General features: G+C 37.6%; 2 protein-coding genes across 5 annotated transcripts in view; one reads left to right on the top strand and one right to left on the bottom strand.

Annotated features, from left to right (window-relative positions):
• Positions 1 to 1,617: 1,617 nt before the first annotated feature.
• Positions 1,618 to 21,669, top strand: LOC136844333 (uncharacterized). 3 transcript variants are annotated; one of them, XM_067113319.1, is made up of 6 exons: positions 1,618 to 1,818; positions 11,059 to 11,636; positions 14,453 to 14,620; positions 18,041 to 18,229; positions 19,840 to 20,018; positions 20,494 to 21,669. In XM_067113319.1, exons 1-6 carry the CDS (start codon positions 1,810 to 1,812, stop codon positions 20,721 to 20,723), a joined length of 1,353 nt encoding a protein of 450 aa, XP_066969420.1. In that variant the 5' UTR covers positions 1,618 to 1,809; the 3' UTR covers positions 20,724 to 21,669. The 3 variants fall into 3 exon arrangements, with proteins under 3 accessions (XP_066969420.1, XP_066969422.1, XP_066969421.1); XM_067113320.1 differs by lacking the exon at positions 1,618 to 1,818 and adding an exon at positions 3,374 to 3,394; XM_067113321.1 differs by lacking the exon at positions 14,453 to 14,620.
• Positions 12,556 to 22,537, bottom strand: part of LOC136844334 (uncharacterized) — a 24,614-nt gene continuing 14,632 nt past the window's right edge. Inside the window, exon 8 of one of the 2 annotated variants that reach the window (XM_067113322.1) lies at positions 12,556 to 12,852. The gene's annotated coding sequence lies outside the window, so the exon portion shown is untranslated. Of the gene's footprint in view, positions 12,853 to 19,607; positions 19,973 to 22,537 lie in introns of those variants that run through there. The other variant, XM_067113323.1, reaches the window with a different exon arrangement.

Raw genomic sequence — 22,537 nt, 5'->3', positions numbered from 1 at the left:
AGTGTTGTGTGCTATGCTGTTTGGCTGAAATTTACTAAGTGATCTATAAGTAAAAAAAATCCGCGCCATTTTAATTTAGATTATAATGAACTGCTATCTGCAGTAACTGGGGGGCAGTTGACTCCCGTTGAAAAGAATGTTATATATTACTTTAAGAGATTGTAGGATCCTTTCGGTTACGACGTAGCTCCTTAATTATACAGTCTCACATGAGGATGAATGCTTGTTCTATGCACCTCAGTTCTATCCAGATCACACCACTCATCCCAGTACTCCAACTCACGTTAATTTATGGGTTAAAGGAAGTTTAGCTTTCATTCCGACGACTGTCTCATATGTCCAAAGCTTTTCTTCGTATAGGCTACTGATCTTTAATAATTCCTTTTACAAATATCACTGAATCACCTTTTCTAAGGACTTTTCTTCCATCTCTCTATATTCTTCTTTGATACATTTTTAGTTCTTTTTCGCAACTCCTTAGTTCTCCCAGCCTGAATCACATCTAGTACACGTTGCTTCTATGTTCTTGTTCTAAGTACTTTCCATTAGACTGCATAACGTTACGAAACAGCATCATTTTTTTTAATATAGTCCCAAGAGTCTACGGTGCATTCTCTCTCATTCCTACCACAGGCCAGAACTATATTGGCAGGCAACGTTGGGATCACTATTGTTCTATAAATTTTGCCTTCGTCACCTTTCCTCACAATCCTATGAAGTTTGCTTTTTTGTGACTTGTATTCAACATTTTGATTCCATTTCACTATGATCAAATCTTCAGATCCATTTTCTATATGCCCTCTATTCGGAACTTGCATAATTAAGCCTTTTTTATGTAATAGTTGTTAACACTGCCGACATGTCTCACTCGATATTTCTTATGAATTGTTCTCGGCTTTGGCAGTCGTTAAATTTAGTTTCTAGTTTTCCCTAAATAAGGTATGGATAATGGTGTTAATTCATTGACCCCATTTTTACACACATATTACCCAGTTGAAAAAATATAACAATAATTTGGGTGTTACACTTTTCCTGAGGAGTGGACTAACTCCATTGGGTACTTTTCGGTATAGATAAGCCCTGACAACTATCTTTATAGAGAAGACGTTTCCACTGATCTGATATAAAATCTGCAGCTTATATTTTGTCAGTTTTTCTTACCTGCCATTTAAAGTAAACATACTCCTGCTTTCAGACAACGCATAGTACTTAGAATTTCATTCATGGCGTTCACATTAACCTATTAAAATAACAGAGTGCACAATTAAATTCGTTCGTTGTGCAGAGTATGCGTAAGTTTAGATACTGTGTTTGAATAAATAATATTCAACCCAAAGATAAAAGCTAAACGAATGATGAGTAGTAGTAAGAGATGATTAAGTACCAAACAAGTATTTATTTGATATGATGATTTTAAAAGCGTAAATATATTGTAAGTGTTAAAACATAGTATTGATTTAAAGACATAATCTTGAAATAAAATGATCTTATATGTTCCTTATCCCAAAACGTAAGAAGGTAGCATTATCTATCACGCACATACAATCTATGAAATCCTGACACCAAGATGGGGAAACCACTTTTCGAATTATATAATATGTGATTTCTCAATTTTAAGGCATTTGTATGCATTACTGTAGCTTAATCACCTTTAATTATTTATTATCGACTTATAAATGACATCTTTTGTAGAAAATAAATAAACTTCGAAATGGAAATATGAATGAATTCGTAAAGGTGAATGCATTGTTTACTTTCTACGAATCGGAAAGTTTACAAGACGTTTCACGTTAACCATTTTAGAGTGCCATGGGAAAGGTAATCCACTGGATATTTTATTTAAGCGTTAAAGCTGCACTAATCACGGAGATTACAATTGACGTAATGCTCATTATGTTTTGGGGAGATTGGCCTCGGGCCTAGGCTGGGTCTCGTTGTGGATAGGTAACTTCTCTATAATGTAGACTGGCTAAGGGTGCCCCATTGTTGACCTTTTTCGTAAGATAGGGTTCATTTATCGATTGTTAATGCGAATTCTGGGTTATTCTGGCTCAGTGAATGATATGTATTGTTGGATGTGTATTTAAGGATCGCTCATTTAGCCTACTGTAGGCTTTGGCTCAATAATCATTGACTTGGTTAATGTAGCTTAGAATAGAGACTAGCCAAACTCGTGTTCCAGAGGCCCTAGCCTAGACTAGAACCAGGATGCCTAGCCTAACCTAGACTAGTTGGGGGTAAAATAACTCTGCATGGACTATTGCCTTGGAAATTGATTTGGTTGAACTAAGCAATAGCTCTGCATGGGGTGTTACCTTGGAAATTGAGCTTTTCTATAGTATTTTGGGTGCTTATCAAGATTTTACCGTTATTTTTTGTTGGCCGACTGTAATTAACCTGTTATTAACGTCAGAAGTTCTATGCTGACCATCCTGGAATGCTATTGCTCATGCGCAGTGTTATAGGGGAGCTATTGGTAAAAAGTGGTGTTTCCTTCACCTTGGTCCCCGGCGGCAGAGGCTAAATAACACAATCTGCTAGGTTAGGTTAAGTTAGGATGCGTTATGTCAGGTTAGTATAGTTCATTTTATAATAGGTTTCTTTAGCCAGTGCCATCTTGAACATATGGCTCCCTGATGACTTGCGCATGTGCGGAACCATTCCATAACAACAACATGGTGGTACGGTCTTTCTCCCGTTTCCAAAACCCCATGCTCCGAAAGGATCCCCTACCATTTTAGGTAGATATAAAGGTTAATAACTACTGACCGACAATAAACACCACCAGAGCCTTCATCAGCAACACTAAAATTACAAGAAAAATAAATTTCCAAGGTAGTAGTCGCAGAGCTGTTGCTTAGATTTACCAGTGACTTTTCCTATACTTTTAGTGTTGCTGATGAAGGAGGTGGTGTTGTGTATTGTTGATCAATTATTATTAATCTCATATCTACCCAAAATGGGGTTATGGGTAGAGGAAATCATTGGGAGAAAGACCGGACTGTCATGTTGTTGTTATGAAATAGTACCGCGCATGCGCAGGTCATTAGGGAGCCATATGTTCAAGAAGGTATTGGCTAAGGAAACCTATTATAAAATGAACCATACTAACTTAATGTATCCTAACCTAACCTATCAGGCCTTGTTACTTAGCTGGGGGCCTCCATTTGCAGAATGACGAGATCAGACTCTAACACTGCCAAAGGGGGGGGTGTCCAGGAGGGGCAAAGCCCCTCAGCCAGGTCAGGGCACGATGCCAAGTGAGGATAGGAAGGTAAGGTCTGTTTAGGTCAGGACATGACATTCCAGGAAAGGTTAGGTTTCTTTTCGTCTGCGCATCCTGTTCCCGTTGTTCTACACTCACCCCAGCATTTAGTCAACCACAGCCTACCAGGTAGGAAGTGTAGGCCTAGGGCCAAACTGTCGCTTTAGAATTGAGGTGACCTTGCACAGAATTTATTGTGATTTAACATATGAGGTCATCTATTGCTCTACAGGAATGCAAACCATTTGCTTTTCAAGGATGAAATTTTCTCAGCAAATAGCTGGATGGTCTGTAGTCCCTGGAGCTTGGTAATAAGGTGGGTAGTTGGTGACAAGTGGTTGATTTGAAGAAACCCTCTCCTTACATGTCATAAGCTACCAGTTTCTTAGGTAAATGCGAAGGAGTCACCTGCGTGAAGATTTATTCCCACATAAATAGTACATACCTTTGCTCTTTACATTTGGATGAGCTTGTGAATGCGAGCTGGATTGGCCATTCAAACCACTGTCAAGGTAATTAACTAACGACCAGCATGGGGAAGCACCCCCCCCCCACTTGACAGTCTGCACTCAACTTTGCTTCTGGCTGCCATCAAGTTAAGCTGTCTTTCATGACTGCATGATTTTTGCCGTTCGAACTTTTGATTATTGAACTTTAGTATTCTTACTTTTTGGGTTTTTGAGTTTGTGTTTGCATTGTGTTTATTCAAATCCATCGGTCAAATAAACCTTCTTGCAAGGAATTGGTTTTGTTTTTTGCTTGTCAATATGAATACTGTGCTGTATTTGTTTTCATCAGATTGGTAACAGCTTTTGTAGTTGCACAACAGCTGTATCGTTCTCTGATATACTTACTACTAACATATATTTTTCAGGTATGGTAGATGAAGCCATTTGGAAGTTCCGTGATTGCAAGGTTTACCTGTATTTAAGGTGATTCTACTTTCATGGTCTTCCTCTGTATTCCTTAAAGAATAGGCTATTTAGCCATATCCTCTGCTCAGTGGGGCTTAGTCTTTGTGATTCTCAACAACTGTTGGATTTCAAATAGGATTTTGGTAATGAGCCTATCAAAGCGACAGGAGTACTGAAATTATTCTAACAAGGCTGAGGATTGGTCACTGCCAACTGACACATAATTTTCATCTTGATGGTAGTAGTGCTCCAGTGTGTGTTTACTGTGATAGCCCATTGACAGTTGAGCCCATTCTGGTGCACTGAACCAGGTATGCTAATGAAAGGTGGATGTCTCGTCTAGATGGTAAAACCATGACTGAAATTTTAGGGGACAACATTGATGCTGGCCCAGTTATAATTTTTTCAAAGGCCTCTGATTTTTATATGTTATAATTTTATATAGGTATGCCCTTTTTAGTTTTCTGGAAAAGAAAACGATTGAGATAGTTACTTGTTTGTCTGTCCGTCTGCACTTTTTCTGTCCGCCCTCAAATCTTAAAAACTACTGAGGCTAGAGGGCTGCAAATTGGTATGTTGATCATCCACCCTCCAATCATCAAACATACCAAACTGCAGCCCTATAGCCTCAGTAGTTTTTATTTTATTTAAGGTTAAAATTAGCCATAATCGTGCATCTGGCACTGCTATAGGTGCCAACAACACAGGCCACCACCAGGCTGTGACTGAAGGTTTCATGGGCCACGGCTGAGAGTTTCATGGGCCGTGGGTGAAAGTTTCATACAGCATTATATGCTGCACATAAAACTTGATTGCGCAAAGAAACTTTGGCGCAGTTTTTACTTGTTTATTTTATTTATATGGCAGTTTTAATTCCAATAGTAATTAAATCTCTTCAATTTTCCTTTTTATACATTGATTGGAATGTCTGTTTTAAACTCATTATTTATATCATTTTCATGTCCATTAATTCTCACTGTAGTGCTGAATGACCCTTTAGGTTCCTGTGCTTGGCTTTGTGCCCAAATCTCATATTCCATTCCATTCCATTCAACAGCTTGCCAGGCGAATTTCAATAGTGGTGGAAGGAGGATAGAGGCATTGTCCTTCCCTTCATCATCTGTTGTGTTGTACTTCTTGAACCCCACCTTCACTCTGACTATGACAGTGAATTTAGAGTGTTGGGAGGGAGCCTGTCCTGCGTGAGAAGGCTTATTAAGCTTCTTACTATGCATGTTACCTTTTGGGATAGGGTGTGGAGTCTTTATAGTTATAGGCGATTGATTTCCTGGTCAGGGCTGGCACCCAGTGCCATTTCCATAGACTCGAGGTAAGCTCTCTCTAAGCTTTTGATCTTGCTTTGAGTCAAATTCTCTTTCCCTTTTGAGAGAAAGGACAACATTGATTCTTTGTGTGGCTCATTCACTCCTTGTTGCCCCCAATCTACAGACAGGGTTTACAGGCAGCAGCAAGTTTAGAGAGTTCTTCCTACTTTTGTATGGTTGGATGACCGTAGTAACAGGTAATCACTTCCACCTTTCTCACCACAATCCTTTGGGATTGCACAGAGAGGCGGTTTCCTTGGGATGGGTTAGATTTGGTTTCTGAATTATCAGTTTTGACTTGAGTTTATGGAGAGCAATGAGCCAGTGCTCCTGGTCCTTCCATGATCAGATGACCAGGGTGGGTGGGGTAGCGTTTTGGCTCTTGTATCTGTGGCTCTTCAGGGCTGATAGGAGGAGGCTAGAGCGACCCGGTCATGTGGCTTGCGCACTATCGATGGGCTCGATCTTCAGATCGGGTTGCTCGGTGGTGATGGGTGTTGTGGAGTTTCCATCACTCCATATCTTCTTCTTCCGATATTTTCAAATGGGGGAAGAGGAAGGTTACTGTCCTCTGTTTCTTGGGGTACACTTAGCAAGGTTACTGGTCTGATCAGAGTTCTTGGATCCTAGTCCAATAGCAAGGCTATCGGTTTGATCAGGGTCCTCAGACTGCTGGTCTGGGACCCTCTGCTCTCTGCGCCTGCTACTTTTGAGTCTCCGGGGTACTGGTACTGGTCTGTTTGGCGATGCTACCGGTCCTCAAAGGAAATTGTAATTCTCAATGGAAATAGTTTTATAGTATATTATGACTCAGGAAGTGTTCTTCAGTCTTTGGAACCTTTTAACTCTTGACACCCACTGGTTTTAGAGATTATGGAATGGCTACTGTTAGTGAAAACAAGAGATAAAGCTGTAAATTTTTGCTGGATGCCTTCCCATGTTGGGGTTTGTGGGAATGAGCAAGCTGATCAACTTGCTAAGGCAGCAGTCACCACTCCATAACCTAGAAGATGGCTATTGCTATGTAGGGATGTATTTCTTCTTGTATGTCAGAAAATGAAAATGTTTGGTCATATCCCTGTATGCCAAGGAGACTAGGAAACAATGGTGTGCAGGCTAAGGATTGGACATACAAGACTCACTCATAGGTACCTGTACTTAATGTCAGACAAAACCCCCCATTCTGCCATGACTGTATTGTCCCCTTGACAATACAATCCCCTTGGGGATTTAAGATACAGGTTCCTCTCTTGGGGATGTGCCAGGGATGGACATTTCATCCTTGTGATGATTCTCAGGCAGAATTGTAATATAGTGCAGTTATGTATCTTTGTTAGGGAGGCGGGCCTCCTCAACAAAATTTAGATGATTTACATGTGCAGTATGTGTGTGTGTGTTTGTACAGTATATATGTACTGTATTTACATGTATGATATATTTTTAGATATTTCTTATATGAAGCTTTGCTTTTAACCTTTTCTTTTTTTCCAAGTAAATTTCCTTACGACATCGAAAACCCAGGTGTTGCAATGCCAGTTTTAGTGACCATAAATCAATCAGAATACCAGGTGCCTACTTGCCTAGTGTGTGATGTCATTTTAAAAACCTTCAATAACAATTTACCTTAATAAAAACTTGAAGTATTATGGTGATTTTTTAATACATCTTTGTATCCCGCACTTTTGTATTTTTTTCACACCCAAAAAATCCACTTTCCAACTGTGGTTTTCATAATTGTAGGATATAAGAGGGGTCCTGTATGTCTTTAAACCTATTCCTAGCTTACTAATTTGCTACCAAACACACTTTAAAACGTAGGAAAACATTTGTTCCTACAGGAATACTGACTATTGCCTTTTGTATAGGCATATCTTTCAGGGCAAGCTGGAAACTGGACGAAAGTGGTAACAAGGTGGTTAACAGGTGGAAATGGGTGGAGAAGGGGGTTGTCCCACACTCACCAACTCTCACTCTCGCTTTCCTTTTGGTGGTGGTAAAAATAGACATGCTACCCTTTTCTGTCCTGACTTCTGGATGAAAACTTGGATGTTGGATGAGTAATCTCTTGTTACCATTTGCTTTTGTTTAATTACACTTACTATGGCTTACTGTATTTGATTCTTATGGAATAAAACTTCAGCCATTTTATGTGTTGGGGGCTATACTGCTCTAATTATTTTGGTTGCAAGGGAATTTCCTGTTATAGAATTTTGTCTGGGATTTGCTTGGAACATGGCAGCTTCTAAGTGACCCAGTCCTTGTTCCTTGTTAGCCACTTGTTTGCCAGTTCCATAGCACGGTACACTTCTTGCATCTCATACACTGGAATATCCAGTGGCACCTGAGAGAATGACTTTCTCGCATTTAACAGAAACTTAGTTGTGTACTTCTGAGTTTCTGTGAAAGTGTACCAAGATGAGTTGTGTTCTTCCGTGATTAGTATCTTAGAAGGGGTATCTCTCTGCATGAAGCTTGAGCAGATCCAGACCCCTTTTTATCTTCACTGAGTCAGGTCCCTTTCAGTCTCTGGAGTAAAGATTTGTGTTTACTGCTTTTGTCTGACCTGGTCAAACTTCTCATGGAGGGGGAAATGTTTTTCCATAATTTTTTCTCAGGAGCTTCAGTTTCGAGTGACTTGTGTTCTTAGTGCTTAAGCTTGATGAGAACATCTTTTAAGAATCCAATTCATGTTTGCATGGAGCCTTTAAGCTTAAGACTGTTCTTTCCTGGTTGTGACGTATTTTGGGGAAGTCACTTGGCTTACTGTCACATTTGACTTTCAGCAGGGCAGGGTTAGCTCTCATTCCTTAGTTCCTGTAGGGAAACAACAATTCAGGGCTTGTATTTTTCATGAGGGCTTGAGAGTTTCTCATCATTTCCCTCCGAACCTAAGTAGAGTCTGGATGAGATACAGTATTGCCAGCCTACACTTTTTAGCAAGATTCATAATTAATCATTCCTGCTGTTAGCAAGAGTTATCTAGAGACTCATACTTTTGGTCTTCCTTTAGCTTCCTCAGTCTTGGTTATGATAAGAATGAGTCACTGCCAAATTGAGACAGTTCTTTCTTTTAGACACATCCATGCTATTAAGGAGCTTCAAGCAATCTTATCCCTCCTTCAGACCCCAGAGGGGGACATGACTTGTTCTCAGGGGTTTGCCTCGTGGTATATACAAGCCCTACAGAGAGGTGTCGGACAGGGCTCTGGCTTTGAATACTTCCCTTTTTGTAGGCCCTGATATTAGTGAATGGAGTAGGCAAACTACATGGCTCTCTTTTGTCAGCACTCAAGAAGATGGGGATTTGTTCTGGTTCAATTTGTTCTGAAATGTGTAACAAAGACTGAGAACCAGTGGGTCCCTAAAGCCCTAAGGGAAAAGCTACTATGGCCCATTCCTCCTTAACATCAGTGCCTCTTTATCTATCAATCTTGTTCTCGCCCTGTGAGATGATCATGCAGGCATATAACTCATCCAGCAAGGAGGGCGAGTGCACTGTCCAAGGGAGGGCCCATGAGTTTAGGAGCGGTAACCTGTCCTTGGCATTCCAGAATAACATGTTGGCTCACCAAGCATTACATGGAAGGATGTTGAGAGACTTTGTTGGGCCATCCTTGACTGTATTATCAACTGTTGGACCCAGTCCCACTGAGACAGGTAGCATCTCCTCTGAGATATTCGGGTGAGAAGAGAGAGGACTGACTGCTGTCAGGCGGGTGCCAGGCTGTGTCTCATTCTATGGCGAGAGAGATTGAGCTTGGTAAAATACTAAAAACATGAAATTAAAAAATATGTCTGGACTTAGATTTGTTTAGAGGCTGTGAAATCTTTTTGCAGAATTGGCCATTCCCTTAACACAGTTTTATATATCAAGAGCTGCAACTACTGCTTTGTTCAGTGCTTTTACTGTGGACATTACTTAGGGACCTCTGCTGCAATACCTCTGCTCAATATTCTCTTTCTTCCATCTGACTTTTCATCCTCTCTAACAGTTGTTTCATAGTGCAACTGCAAGGTTTTCCTCCTGTTACACTTTTCAAACCTTGTTACTATCAATTTTCCTCTCAGCGCTGAATGACCTCTTAAGTCCCAGCGCTTGGCCCTAATTCTATGTGTATTCTATTCTATTCTGTACTGATGGATTGCCAGTTTTATTATCTTGTGCAATGAACTGCAAATGTTATTAGAATGGCAAAGAACTAACTGGAAATTTTAGATGATAACTGATTTAATAAGCTTAGTGGCATTTTTAAAGGATATAAATCTGCTTAATCAAATATAAATTTTTACTCATTTATGTAGCTATTAAGATTTCATTTATATTTTATTTATTTTGATATTAACTATATGCATGCATGATTCTTAAGTTTGTGTGAATGTGTTTGTTGGAATATGTTAATCTTTGTAAATGTATGCTGCATATGTTGGTGTATAAGACAACCCCCCATTTTTCATGTAAAAATGTAGGTTTAGAGATATGTTTGTCATATAAGATGACCCCCAATTTATTAAATTCAATAACACTATCAGCTGTTGTAAGTGAGTTAGTACATAAATAAAATCAATTTATTAAATTCAGTAACACTATCAGCTGTTGTAAGTTAGTTAGTACATAAATAAAATCAATAATTATTGGAATTATTGTACCAGAAATGTGTAAAATTAGTATCTTCAAGATTTTAAAATGTTTGGCAAAGCTCACTATTATGAAAAAATACTTTTGTATTCCCTTAAGAAAAATATAAACATCGCGACAAATGCTCAATGCCTGATTTCACCATTGGCAGAGTAATACCCATTGGAAGTAGATCCGCATAAATGTATTCATTTAAAATTGGAAAGAACCCTAATATTAAGGATAACTGGGGAACAGTCGATATCACAAAACCCTTTAGTTTGATTATATAATACTACCAAGGAAATATTGGCCTTTAGTAAACAACAAGGCTCGTAAGTCAGGCATGACTGGGAACTGCAAACACAGCAATATTTCGTAAACAAGAAAGTTGCCTACCCCCATTTACCCTTTCATTAACTTTAAATTATCTGTCAATGCTAAAGGGCATTGTATAATTATCAATAACAAAATTTTATAATACTATTGCCTTATAATAGTGGTACTCTGGATAAAGCTAGTATCAAAGAGAGTGCTTGCTCACCCTAACATCTAATTATGGTGTGTCTAGTGTTTCACGTGAATTACCTACGGTTTTGCTGGTATTACAGTTGTCTTGTTTACAGTGTCGATAGTTGTTACAGTAGTTAACTAATGACGCAATTATCGACACTTCAGGGGGTTAGCCTATCATTGAAAATCTCAGCAGGATTTAAGGTATGCTATTTATACTCAGTGTACAATATGACCCCCCCCAATTTTTGGGGAGACTTTTGAAGGTTAAAAGGTCGTCCTATACGCTGGCATTTACGGTATATTGGAATGTATTAATCTGTGTTGGTATGTATGCGTGTATGATCATGTACAATTTTATTTTTAATCGTAATTGCTTCTGGCTTAAATTTGATATTCCAGTCCTATCCTATATATTTTTTTCAGATAAAAAAAGAATACAGAGAAGAGAGGATGGAAACGTATGGGTACACAAGTCACACTAGTGAAAGTTCACAAACTTCCGGGAGCAGTGAATCAAGTAGTAGTGATTCCGAAAGCAGTGGTAGTACTGGAAGAAAGCGAAAGCATATTAAAAAAAAGAGTAAATACAAGAGGGAGAAAAAGAAACGAAGTGACAGCGAAGAGGAAGTCGAGTATGTTGAAAGAGAGAAGAGAAAAAAGAGAAAACATGCAAAACACAAAGATGCTGATGAGGCTTCTTCCGATGAAGAACATGCAAGGGTTGAGGAGCGTAAACACAGGAGCAGAAAGCATAGTAAACACCATCACCGCAAGCACAAACACAAACACCGGCGACATCGTCATCATCGCTCAGAAGAAGAGTATCAAGAAAAAAGACGAGAAGCATCTCTTGAAAGAACAGATAACAGAAAGGAAAGAGAAGATTGTGAAGAAAGGAAACCTGTCTATGAGAAGGGTGAAAAAGAGAGAAAAAGTGATAGAGAAGGTGATAGGAGAATTAAGAAGGAGGAGAAGCGGAGTAAAGAAAGAGGAGAGAGCAGGTACTGTATAGTGTACTAAGGTTTTTGTTGATAATATGAAGTTTTCTGGATGTAAATTAGGAAGTAGGATGAAGTTCAGGTGATATCAAGTACAGGTGGCATGGAACTGGTAAATGAAGAGAAGTCATCCCATCTTTTACTTTTTTTTTTTTTTTTTTTTTATTATCCAGGTTGAAGACCCTCACAGTAGCAAACCTTGATATACAGTAATGGATTCCAGTATATAGTGGATTTTAAATGGTGTTGTTTGCCTTAGAGGTGGATGCAGTCTTAATTTAGCATTTTTACAATTTAAAGGACATGATTTTTTTTAGGTAAACACTGAATTTTGCAGATAATTCCACTCTTAGCAATATTCATCATCATTTGCTTGCTTGTTTAATTTTTTTTCCTTCCTGATATTTTTTGCCTGCTTGTTTAATTTTTTCCTTGCTGATTTTTATTTCGCTGTAATTTATTTCCGTTTGTTTTGTTTGCAGAATTTAACTTTGTTGATTGCAGACCTAGGGAAATTATTCATAATGCAATACTTGGCAGCTGTAGGTTATGTAGCAAATGGGCAAAGACTCGGAAGTTTCCGGCTCAGATAAAGGTTAATACTGCCATGATCCACTCCCTCCCGCTCTAGAGCACGACAACAATCGCTACAAAGTGAGGGAGTCTGTTCAGATCAGTGACAAGATTGCCGCTAATCAAAGTTACCAAGAATGGCAACACGTGAAATACCGCATACTACGGTAATGGCATAAAATCATAGGCTGTGGATAACCTAACAGGTTTGTGGTCTAGGTTAGGGCACTGAAGCAACTGTGAAAGTCTAAGCTAAGTTACTAAATCGAGGTATCCTAGCCTAGGAATATGCATAAATTACATAACACTAACTACTCTGATAGGTCTATGGAATTAAATTGCCAAACCATAAAATCATGATAACTTTATTACATGAATGTTAATATTAACAGTAATGACTACGTACATAGCAAAGTAATGAATGCCAATCACCAAAACTCGACTAAAACTAAGTAACCAAGGGGTTAACATAGACAAACTAAAGCTCTGTGCTTAAGTGAATTCACAATCAATCGCAAGTTAGGTAAGTTTGAATCAGTTGCACATATACTAGCTTGAAAATCAGTTTCAGCAAGGTGGATTGCAGACTTGCCTTCACAAGTTAGGCCCACCGTCTCCCCTCGTCTTTCTCTCTTCCCCGCCAAACCTGTTAATACAGAACAGAGGTTAGCCAAGTTGTGCAGGACAAACAAACAATGCATTTATAACTTGACTTTTTTTAATACTAATGAGGAAAAGTTGCTGTATTTGCATGATTCTTTACAAAAGTTGAGTAAAGAAAACACAACTATAGGCAATTTACTGACTAAGCACAATTAACAACTAAATATGAGAATGTGTGCTCAAGAACAAAAGTATGGCATTAGACATTAAAATGTTGAAAAAACAATGAATTTTAAGTTTGGTGAAATGACTGATGAGCATACTTCCTTAACACAGAAAATAGCATACAAATAAAATCAACACTTGCATACAAATTGTATCAACCAAAGTTTTTCTTCAGGAAAAAATGTAAGGTTATACAGATTAGCAAAATCTGTTCTGGGAATACTTCGCATTCAAAATTCCTTATGCAAGTGACTCCAAGTGCAATATCACACTCTCCTGTATTTCTTACTGCCTTAAGTGAAAGTTTTTCATGTAGGAAAAATGTGGAGAGAGGCCTCTTAGTCTTAGACCAACTTTTGGTCACTTCAAGCAGTATTTCAGAATATGAGTTTCCTCTAAGAATAGTGCAGAAATCTTAGTGCTATATTGGTAAACAATTTAAGAGTAAACTAGCTTAACTCAGAAATATCCGAGGGAATGGTCAGACACTGGCACAATATAAATGTGGTAGATTATAAAGAGCCAGGGTGGAAGTATCAGACAGTGAAGATTGCCAAAATTTTAACATATAACCTTGAAATTAGGAAATTAAAATACCTGTGGATACTTTTAGTGTCTAATTAATAATGTTTAGTTCAGTCTAGACATCCTCAGTATTGTACATTAAGTACCTGAAATCATTATCATCATCAGTGAAATGATTATAAAATCATTATTAATAATGTGCACATACAATTTTCACATGCATTAAATAAAAAAAGGGTAGGTCGTTATTGCCTAGTAAACTTCCATATAATTCCCATTAGTGAAAGAAACAATGAAAGAAACAGAAAAATAAAAGAGTAAGATATTCTCACTGGTAAATATCTTCTCTTTAGTCCCTAATTCTCAGAGATCAAAATTTCACTGGTAGATCTGTTCTGTAATGGTTGAACCTGTAGCTTTATAACGTTAATACTCTGCACCAAATATATAGTGCACACCCATATCTCTGGTAAAGAGGTCCTACAGGAGACTGAATTAGTAAAATTTATTGTATATTGAACAGTGTACAGTATATAAATATTATTAGTTTACAGATATGGTGGTATTTAAGCCTCACTTGCATTTTGTATTTAAGACGCTTTGCCACCTATTCTTATAATTAGATTGGGTTGTTATGAAAAGTAAGAGGTTGGTATTTAAAAAAAAAATTTTTTTTTACGAAGCCATGTGATGTAGTCAGTTGTGGCTCAGTGGTTGATTATATCTACCTTATAAACAGTCTTGAATTCTTTGTAGGAGATATTAAAATTTACAGACAGTTTATTTACACTGTAGTCTTTTTCATGAGATCCGACATGCAAATCATGGAAGGTATGGAGGTGTATATTTTTAATCTTAGCAATACAATATTACCCTGTTTCTGAACCTTGCAGGCAAGTGAAAAGCAAGTGGGATGATGATGATGATGATGTTCAGTATAATGTAAACAAACGTATAAAGCCTGATCCAGATGCAGTGGAATCTCGAGAACATTCTAGAGTTAAGCAAGAAAAAGAAGTTAAAAAACGGAGAGACAAAGACAAGGGATCAGAGAATGGCAGGTAAAACAAAGGGCTGTTTCTAGTTTTCTGAACTAAATTGTAACTTCAGTAATGGTAGTTCTTTCTCATTATTCGCAAGACTTTGGTAATGAGAAAATAACCTCATGGGGAAAATAGGATCTTGTAGTAGCTTCTTAACCAAATTTTACTAGTTTACATTGCTACATTATATAGAACATTTTTCTTTTATTTCTATACTATTTTTTTCCTTCTTAAAAAACCATTATTATGTTTTTTATACTACCTTCTCCAGTGCTAATTGCAGTACCCATTTTCTTTGCTGAATTGCTTTTTTGTCTGTAAATATCAGTGTTGGTTAGTAGAGAAAAAACTGAGTTTTACACCTTGCATGGTTAGTAAATCATTTTATCTTTCACAAAGTCCATCATAATGAATAAATGCAAGGGTTTGTGGAATGATTAAGATATTAATAGCAGATCAATACATATTAAATCATTGGTAATGTTATGGCCATCATCAGCACAGAGTGGCATAGGAATATCATCATCCTTTCCCTTCAGACCATCGCTGTGAGAGGTAAGAATGTTAATTTGGGGTTTATGTTAACCGGTTGGTGAGTAATAAAAAGTATTACCCTGTCTGGGAATTGGGCATAACCTGTTTAACTATCAGTTACTTAATGGCCACATTCATGATACAATATCCATATGTAGACAGTGCAGCACATCATTAGAACATATATGTTTGTACTTTATGCCCATATTCAGTCAACAGCATAATGATGAAATTCAATCAACAGTATGAACCATATTTGTGGGTACAAATATGGTGTGCCCAAATTCAGGCAAAAGCAGATGCCAAGTCTTAGACAAATCACTTGAAGAAATTTTGAATTGATCTTAGTTGTATATGAATGTAAAAGTTAAACAGCTGGACCTTGTGGGATTCATTTTTGTGGATTTGGCCAAAAGTAACAGAAAAAAAAATTCCTATAAGTAGATAAACTCAAAATTTTTTCTTTTCGAGCTGAGTACTGTGTGGAATCCACATGAATTGATATGAAGGCATACTGTGTAGGCTGATGCTACCTCAGGTAGAACAGTGTGACTCACAGGTGTCATTCATAAATAAAATAGCTGTGGTCTGTTTAAAACTACTTTATAGATAGATGTTTATGCATTCTTCTGCATAAGGAAATTATACAAAAGAAACCAACAGAGGCATCACACCTCTATGGCATACAGATTACTGATCACAACATATTTATATAATAATAATGTGCTAGCACAGTGAGTCACATACACAGAACCTTCACATAAAAAGGTCTTCAGAATATGCGTACAATAATTTCTAAGCATAAAATGGATAAGAAAATTGTTGGTAAGAGGAAACCATATCGCCCCTGAATCATGATTCACACCTTTCTTGAAATTAACCCAAATATGATAAATTAGAGAATATGATGTAATTGAGTTTTAACAACAGGCGAAAATCTTTACGTATGGAACTTGCAGCAAACATATCAATACACTTAAAGAGATTAAAGCGTTGTTCCTACACGAAGAGATTAAACAGTTGTTCCTACGCGTATACAGACCCTTGGTTTAAAAACAGAATTTACTTTCAGCACAAGTGGGAGCTGCATGTATAGCTAAAAACAAGGTGGATACATACTGTATTGATAGTTAGCTACCAATGTTAGGAGAGGAATCCCCGCCATCCAGTTGGTGCGCATTTACTTTACCTTTTGGCCACGTCTGAGACGCACTTGTTTCTTCTGCTGCCTGCCGTTCGACTTAATTCTTAATTACTCTTTTCATTTTTTAATATAATTTTTGTTTTGAGATATTTTGCCTATTTTGAATTAGTGCGACAAGTTCTGTTCTGTTACATTTTGTTATTTTTGCTCTTTCTGTGTAGTTAGTTATTCCTACATAGCTGTTATCAACACATATTAGCCTATGAGCCTTTCTCTATAATTCCCTCTCTAACTGGTTTTGCCTTTTGATATAATGCAAACCCAGCTTGGTCTTAGCCTTAGTGTTTATTCTATTATTCTGTTATAACTTTTTTCTATTATGCACCCAAGGAGAGAGGCCTGTCTCTCGCCACCAGCCATTCTATTTTTAGACATCTTCTCATCCTCATTTTATCGAACAGCCTTATTCTCCATCTTTATTTTTTGTTTATTCTGAAGTGTTTTCTCTCTGAACAAGTAGAGTTTTTCTTTTTACTGCACAATTACTTGGAATGTTGTAATGTTTTAGTCATTCAGATGATGTAGAGCTTGAGAGGCAGAGATAGAAGAGGGTTCTCTTACGACAGTGTGGTGGTTTCGTAACCTTCATACAGGACCACTGCTTGCCTACCAGCATGGATTCCCCTCTCCCTAGACATGAGGAAGAAGCGGAGATTGATGTTGTAGGACCTTTAAAGTTTCTGATTTCGGCAAGTCGTCTCCAAGACCAGTAGCTGTTCTGTCTACGGTTCTTGCTCCCATCTTGGGGGGGTGGGGAGAGAGATTTCTATGCTCCCTCCCCCTCCTCCTGTTTCTGTTTTGAAGGATAAGTCCCGGGAAGCTTTCCTTGATGAAGTTTCTTTGCCTCCCTTGTTCTTTTTATCATTGTATGCTGTATTGCAGTTTCTCCATCTTTCCTACCTTTCAAGAGACATTGGGTGGAGGAATTCATAATGACTGGAGGAAGATGACTCACCATTGGAGCGATAGCCAACAAGCCGTGTTCAGCCAGTCGATTTCGGTTGGGGATTTACTTTCAGCGCAAGCTGGGGCCGGCCGTTTAACTAAAAACAAGGTGGATATTGGTAGTTGGCTACAGATGGTAGGGGAGGAATCCCCGCCATCCAGTTGGTACACATTTGCTTTACATTACTTAAAAATTTGTCATTTGTTCCTACACATATACAAACCTTGGATCTTTTCATAGGGGAGACTTACTTCTTGGTGGGAGGATTCTGAGCAAATCTCTGAACTGACTGGTAGTTCTCCTCAGCTGGGGCTCTTTCCTGGTCATGTAAAAGCAAAGGAAGGAGACCCATACCTCTGATCTGTTGAACATGTGTGATGTTCAACTGCCAGACTTATGGGCCTTCGAATAAATGGAATGTAACGTCATTGATTCGAAGATAGGCTTGGATGAACCCAAATTGTCGGGGACAATAAAGATGAAGATAACCAATAGGTCTGTTCATTGTCAGTCCCTCTCTCCCTTGCTTGCTAGAGAGAGGGAAGGAGTTGTATCTATTAATGGACTTGCCCCTTTAGCCAAAAGTTGAGTGGACAGTTGCAATATTCTTACCTACCTACCAATAGTTAACTACCATATTACGAAGCTCTAAAAACTAAACCAGCTATGAAAAATATTTTAACATTTGATATATTTCTTGTTGAGCAACGCTAAGCAGTTGTGAAGCTGAAGCAATACAGTATATTTTTTCCAGGTGGGGTATGGCAGATGTAGCACAAAATGTTAAAAATGAAGAAAATAATTCACAAGTGAAGGAAGAAGTGCAGAAACCTAACATGGGACTTTCAGGGAAGCTCTCGGAAGACACGAATACCTTCAATGGTGTGGTCATTAAGTACTCTCAGCCACCAGAGGCCAGAAAACCTAAGCGGCGATGGAGATGGTAACCAGATTTTTTGTGTTTTAGAACTACGAATTAAGATACATGTCATTTTAGAATGATTATATTCTGAAAACAAAATATCTAGTAAATATCATACCATAGAAAACAATACTGTATCACCTTGTTGAATAATGCTAGTAATGGGGATGGTTGAGAGGAAAGGTTATTTCAAGGCCAGTTATTTGTTAATCTTGTATTATAACAGGTTCTTGTCACCCATAGATCACTTCTTCTTGACATGGATCACAGAGAAACTAGTTACAAGGGAAATGAACTGTTCTGTATTTGATCTTACTTCAGCATTACTTAATATGCATGACAAAATTTTGAGTTGGGAGATATTACTTGAACATCCAGTTACTGTTTTGAAGGGAGGCCCGGTAAACCTTGTAGAATAGAGGTAGCGTTTTAGAGTTAATCATCTGTAACTAGTCATTACAATATTTTAAAATTACAGCATATCTTTTGTTTAGTTACATACTATTACTCTACAAAATGAAGGAGCTTAGCTTTTGAATAATGGATAAGCCTAAAATAGAAATTTGGTTTTCATAGAAGATTTGTGATCAGTTTTCCGACAGTATAATTGCTGCCATTTGTGTTATCTAGAACTGTTAGAAAAGTTTTCTGATGACATTATGGCTCCCTGGAAAGCCCAGCAGTTCTCTGCTATGATTTCAGGTAGACCATAGGATGATGATGATGATAAGACACATTGTGATCTCCAAAAATTATGCATTTTAGTTTAGTTTAGAACGTGTTTTTGACGTTTTGTTAGCCTGTACATTATATATATAGGAGCAGCTTAACTCCACATCTCAAGTTGTTATGTAGCAAGGAAACTTATGTAGTATAAGTTGTGTAACAGTGAATTTGTAAATAGCTGTAAATCTGTCAGGTAAAAGGGAAGGCCTGGAGCAGAACTCAAATATTAGGTATAATGATAAATATCCGTCAGCTATACGGTAGTATGTCCATTTAAGGAAATAGAGCAACAGTTGTTCAAATCATCTCATGTGTAATTAAAAGAAGAAACTGTAGTAGAACGTCTTCCAGGTTACATTAACACCAGAGTTTTATGACCTTAGGACAGTTTTGTTCAGCTGACAAATTCTAAAGCTTCTACCCAGTAAATGCTGTATTTCATAAGGCATAATAACCATGTCATTTTCATTTCAGTTACCAGAGATTCTTTTTTTGTCCACGTTTACTTCTTTTATGCATTTTTAAAAATGACAGGTATCAACTCTTATCTTAATCATTATCTTGTATCACTCATGTTTATGACACCATCATCTTAAGTGTAATAGTTACTTGTCAATGATCAGCCATTTTAAAGTTTATTCATTTCTGCAAACATTATGTGGAATGAAACAAGTTTTGTGGTATGGGAATTGTAATAATCTCACAATGGCTTAACAATTCAAAATTGGATTTAAATGAGGTTTTAAGTGGAAAATCTTATTTACTGGATGCAAAATATTCAAAAGAAATACATATACATATGGTTTATAAATTTAATCACACTGCTGAAAAATATATGAAGAGTAGTATTTATGTATCTGTAAAATTATACTAGCTTAGCTACATAGGTTCTCCTTATTTCGCAGGTACATATTTAAGGGTGAGGAAGACTTGCCGTTTTTACCGTTACATCGCCAAAGTGCCTACCTTATTGGACGTGATCGTAAGGTAGCAGACATACCCACTGACCACCCGTCCTGCTCCAAACAACATGCCGTCCTGCAGTACAGATTAGTTGCATATGAACGAGAAGATGGTACAAAAGGTAATTAGGTTTTTAGTTTATTTACTGTCATTTGTGGTATAAAGTAAATAGATTGTAATACCTTGTTTCATACAGTAAATCCCCCGTATTCGCGTTCTCATGGTTCGCAGACTCACGCATTCACAGGTTTCTCTGTGGAACGTATCTAGCTATCATTCGCGGAAAATTCGCCCATTCGTGGTATTTTTCACTGAGAAATATTCACTAATTACTGTATTTTCATATAATTTTCATGAATAAATGCACTTTTTGTGATAGAACTATTAAAATACTCAGGTATAAACATTTTTACAGGGTTTTTCTTGGTTTAAGCTATCAAAATGGGCAGTTCTAAGTGTTTTTAGAGGGGCTTTAAGCATTCACAGATTTGACCTATTCGCGGGGGTGTGTGGGACGCATCCCCCGCGAATACGGGGGTTCACTGTATACTGTATATAGAAACTATAGTGTGGGATTTTTTTTTTTTTTTTTATAGGTCGCACAGTCAAACCTTACATCCTGGATTTGGAATCTGCCAATGGCACTTACGTAAACAATCGTAGAATTGACCCTCGCCGATTTGTGGAACTGGTAGAAAAGGATGTTGTCAAGTTTGGTTACAGTTCACGAGAGTATATTCTACTCCATGAGGGATCGAAAGGAGATGACGCTGATGTGCCAGATATGGGAGTGGAATTAAGCCCTGTATCGCTTCTGAGGAGTTGAAAAATATCAAAATTTTTCTCACGAACCAGTTACAAAGCTATGTGGGGTACTGTGCGGGGGGAAACTTTTTGTGATTTTTTTTCTTTAAAACTTTTATTGAATTTGAATATTTAAATAAATTTTTGTAGATATTTTTTGAGTAAGTTCCATTTACTGTGAAAAATATATCAGGTTGTAAGTTTTGAGATACAGTCCTCCTATCAAATTTTTCTGGTATGACATTGAGGTTAAGAGAGCCTTTTTCTAGTGTGTACAGTGTATTTGTATCTCAATAATAAGGATGACTTAAGATTTTTTTATAATTACTAGTGCAGAAAGATTACAAAAATGGTACAGAAGCATTACAAAAGTGGTATATTTAACAACACTAAAACCGTATTTTTTATCTGTAAACTTGAATTATATTGTAGGACAGTACTCTAGTTTTCTTTTACTACTGTAAGTCAACCTATGATGTACATTTTAAAAGTGTCCTTTATCTTTAGAGAATGTCATAATGATTTTTGTCATGTCATATATCATGGGTATGTCTTGTTATGTAGAAATTCAGACTAGCTGTTGATCTCTTGATAGGTGTATACTTATACATACCTGTTTAGCCTACTTCTATAACATATGGTTGGCTCTGTAGGTGACAGTACAACATGCATTACATTCATATATTTGAAAGAAAAATTAACATCATTCATCACTCCATCAAAAATAACTATAAAAATGTGCTTTTCCTGTATATAATGTACCCCAGCATTTGTGGAAAAAATAGCACATACTGTAGTTAGGTGTCATGTTTACAACATTACTTCATGGGACTATAAAAGAATTACAGTGCAGTACACAAAATTGTCTTTATTTTTGTTTTTGTTTTCTGGAAAGTGATATCCCTTTGTAATATATAGACAGGGAAATTGTGTTTATTATATTTATGGCTAATAAAAAGAATTTTATATTGCACTTGTCCATAGTCCTTATTGCATCTAGAATCTTTTATGCATCTTGGAAATGTCCCTGGAGTTTACACACCTCTTATGTTCACAGGATTAGTATTGTGTTAGCAGAGAGCCTTTAGTGGAAGAAGTCTTCCTCCCTAGTAAGTACCCCACACTTGAGATGCTTCCTACTCATAATGCCCCACTGATCATTTAGAGCCAAAGCTCCTTCCAGTCTTGAAATGCATTTGATAGCCCAATCATCCCCTCCTTGTCTTTTGCTCCATTTCAAGATAAAGTTTGCATATTTTACGCAAACTTTATCCTGGAAGTCTAATATTACTAGTGGAAAAGGCGAATGGAGGTAGGCAACTGGTCAGCAACCTCTTCCCACTGAATGAGTCTGTCCTACAGACACAGTTCAAGATGTAAACAGTGCAGACTCTGTTGGAATCCGTCATAGGGTGCAACTTCACAATTTTGATGGATCGGAAGGATGCTGACTTTCAAGTGCTTATTCATCAGAGCTCTCGGAACCACCTGGACCTCTGCTTTGCAATGGATCATCCACCTATTCAAAGTGCTATGCTTCCGACTGGCAGTGGCCCCTCAGGTGTTAGCCTAAGTATTTACATTGGTGTCAGCTTGGGCTCATTCAGTAGGTATTAGCCTACTGCAAGTCCTGGACAAATGGTTAGTCCTGGCATCCTCAAGAGTCAACTCCTGCAGGACAGAGATTGTCTCCTACAGTTTTGTCACAGGTTAGGAATTGTCATAAACTAGAAGAAGTCAGAGCTCAACCCCAATCAGCAAGCAAAGTACCTGGTAATGTTCATAAACTCGGCAGTGGAGAAAGCCTACTCCACAGACTCTTGAGCAAGCAATCTC

This window comes from Macrobrachium rosenbergii, chromosome 12 (genome assembly GCF_040412425.1).
Source record: "Macrobrachium rosenbergii isolate ZJJX-2024 chromosome 12, ASM4041242v1, whole genome shotgun sequence".
Lineage (NCBI taxonomy): Eukaryota > Metazoa > Arthropoda > Malacostraca > Decapoda > Palaemonidae > Macrobrachium > Macrobrachium rosenbergii.
Note: the sequence above shows the minus strand (reverse complement) of the source record. Positions and strands in the feature narration are given on the sequence as shown.

Excerpts from the sequence above, each read along its gene's own strand:
- LOC136844333 (XM_067113319.1), top strand. Across the intron at positions 11,637-14,452 it reads AAAGAAAGAGGAGAGAGCAG|GCAAGTGAAAAGCAAGTGGG; the intron begins GTACTGTATAGT and ends TGAACCTTGCAG. Across the intron at positions 18,230-19,839 it reads CCTAAGCGGCGATGGAGATG|GTACATATTTAAGGGTGAGG; the intron begins GTAACCAGATTT and ends CTTATTTCGCAG.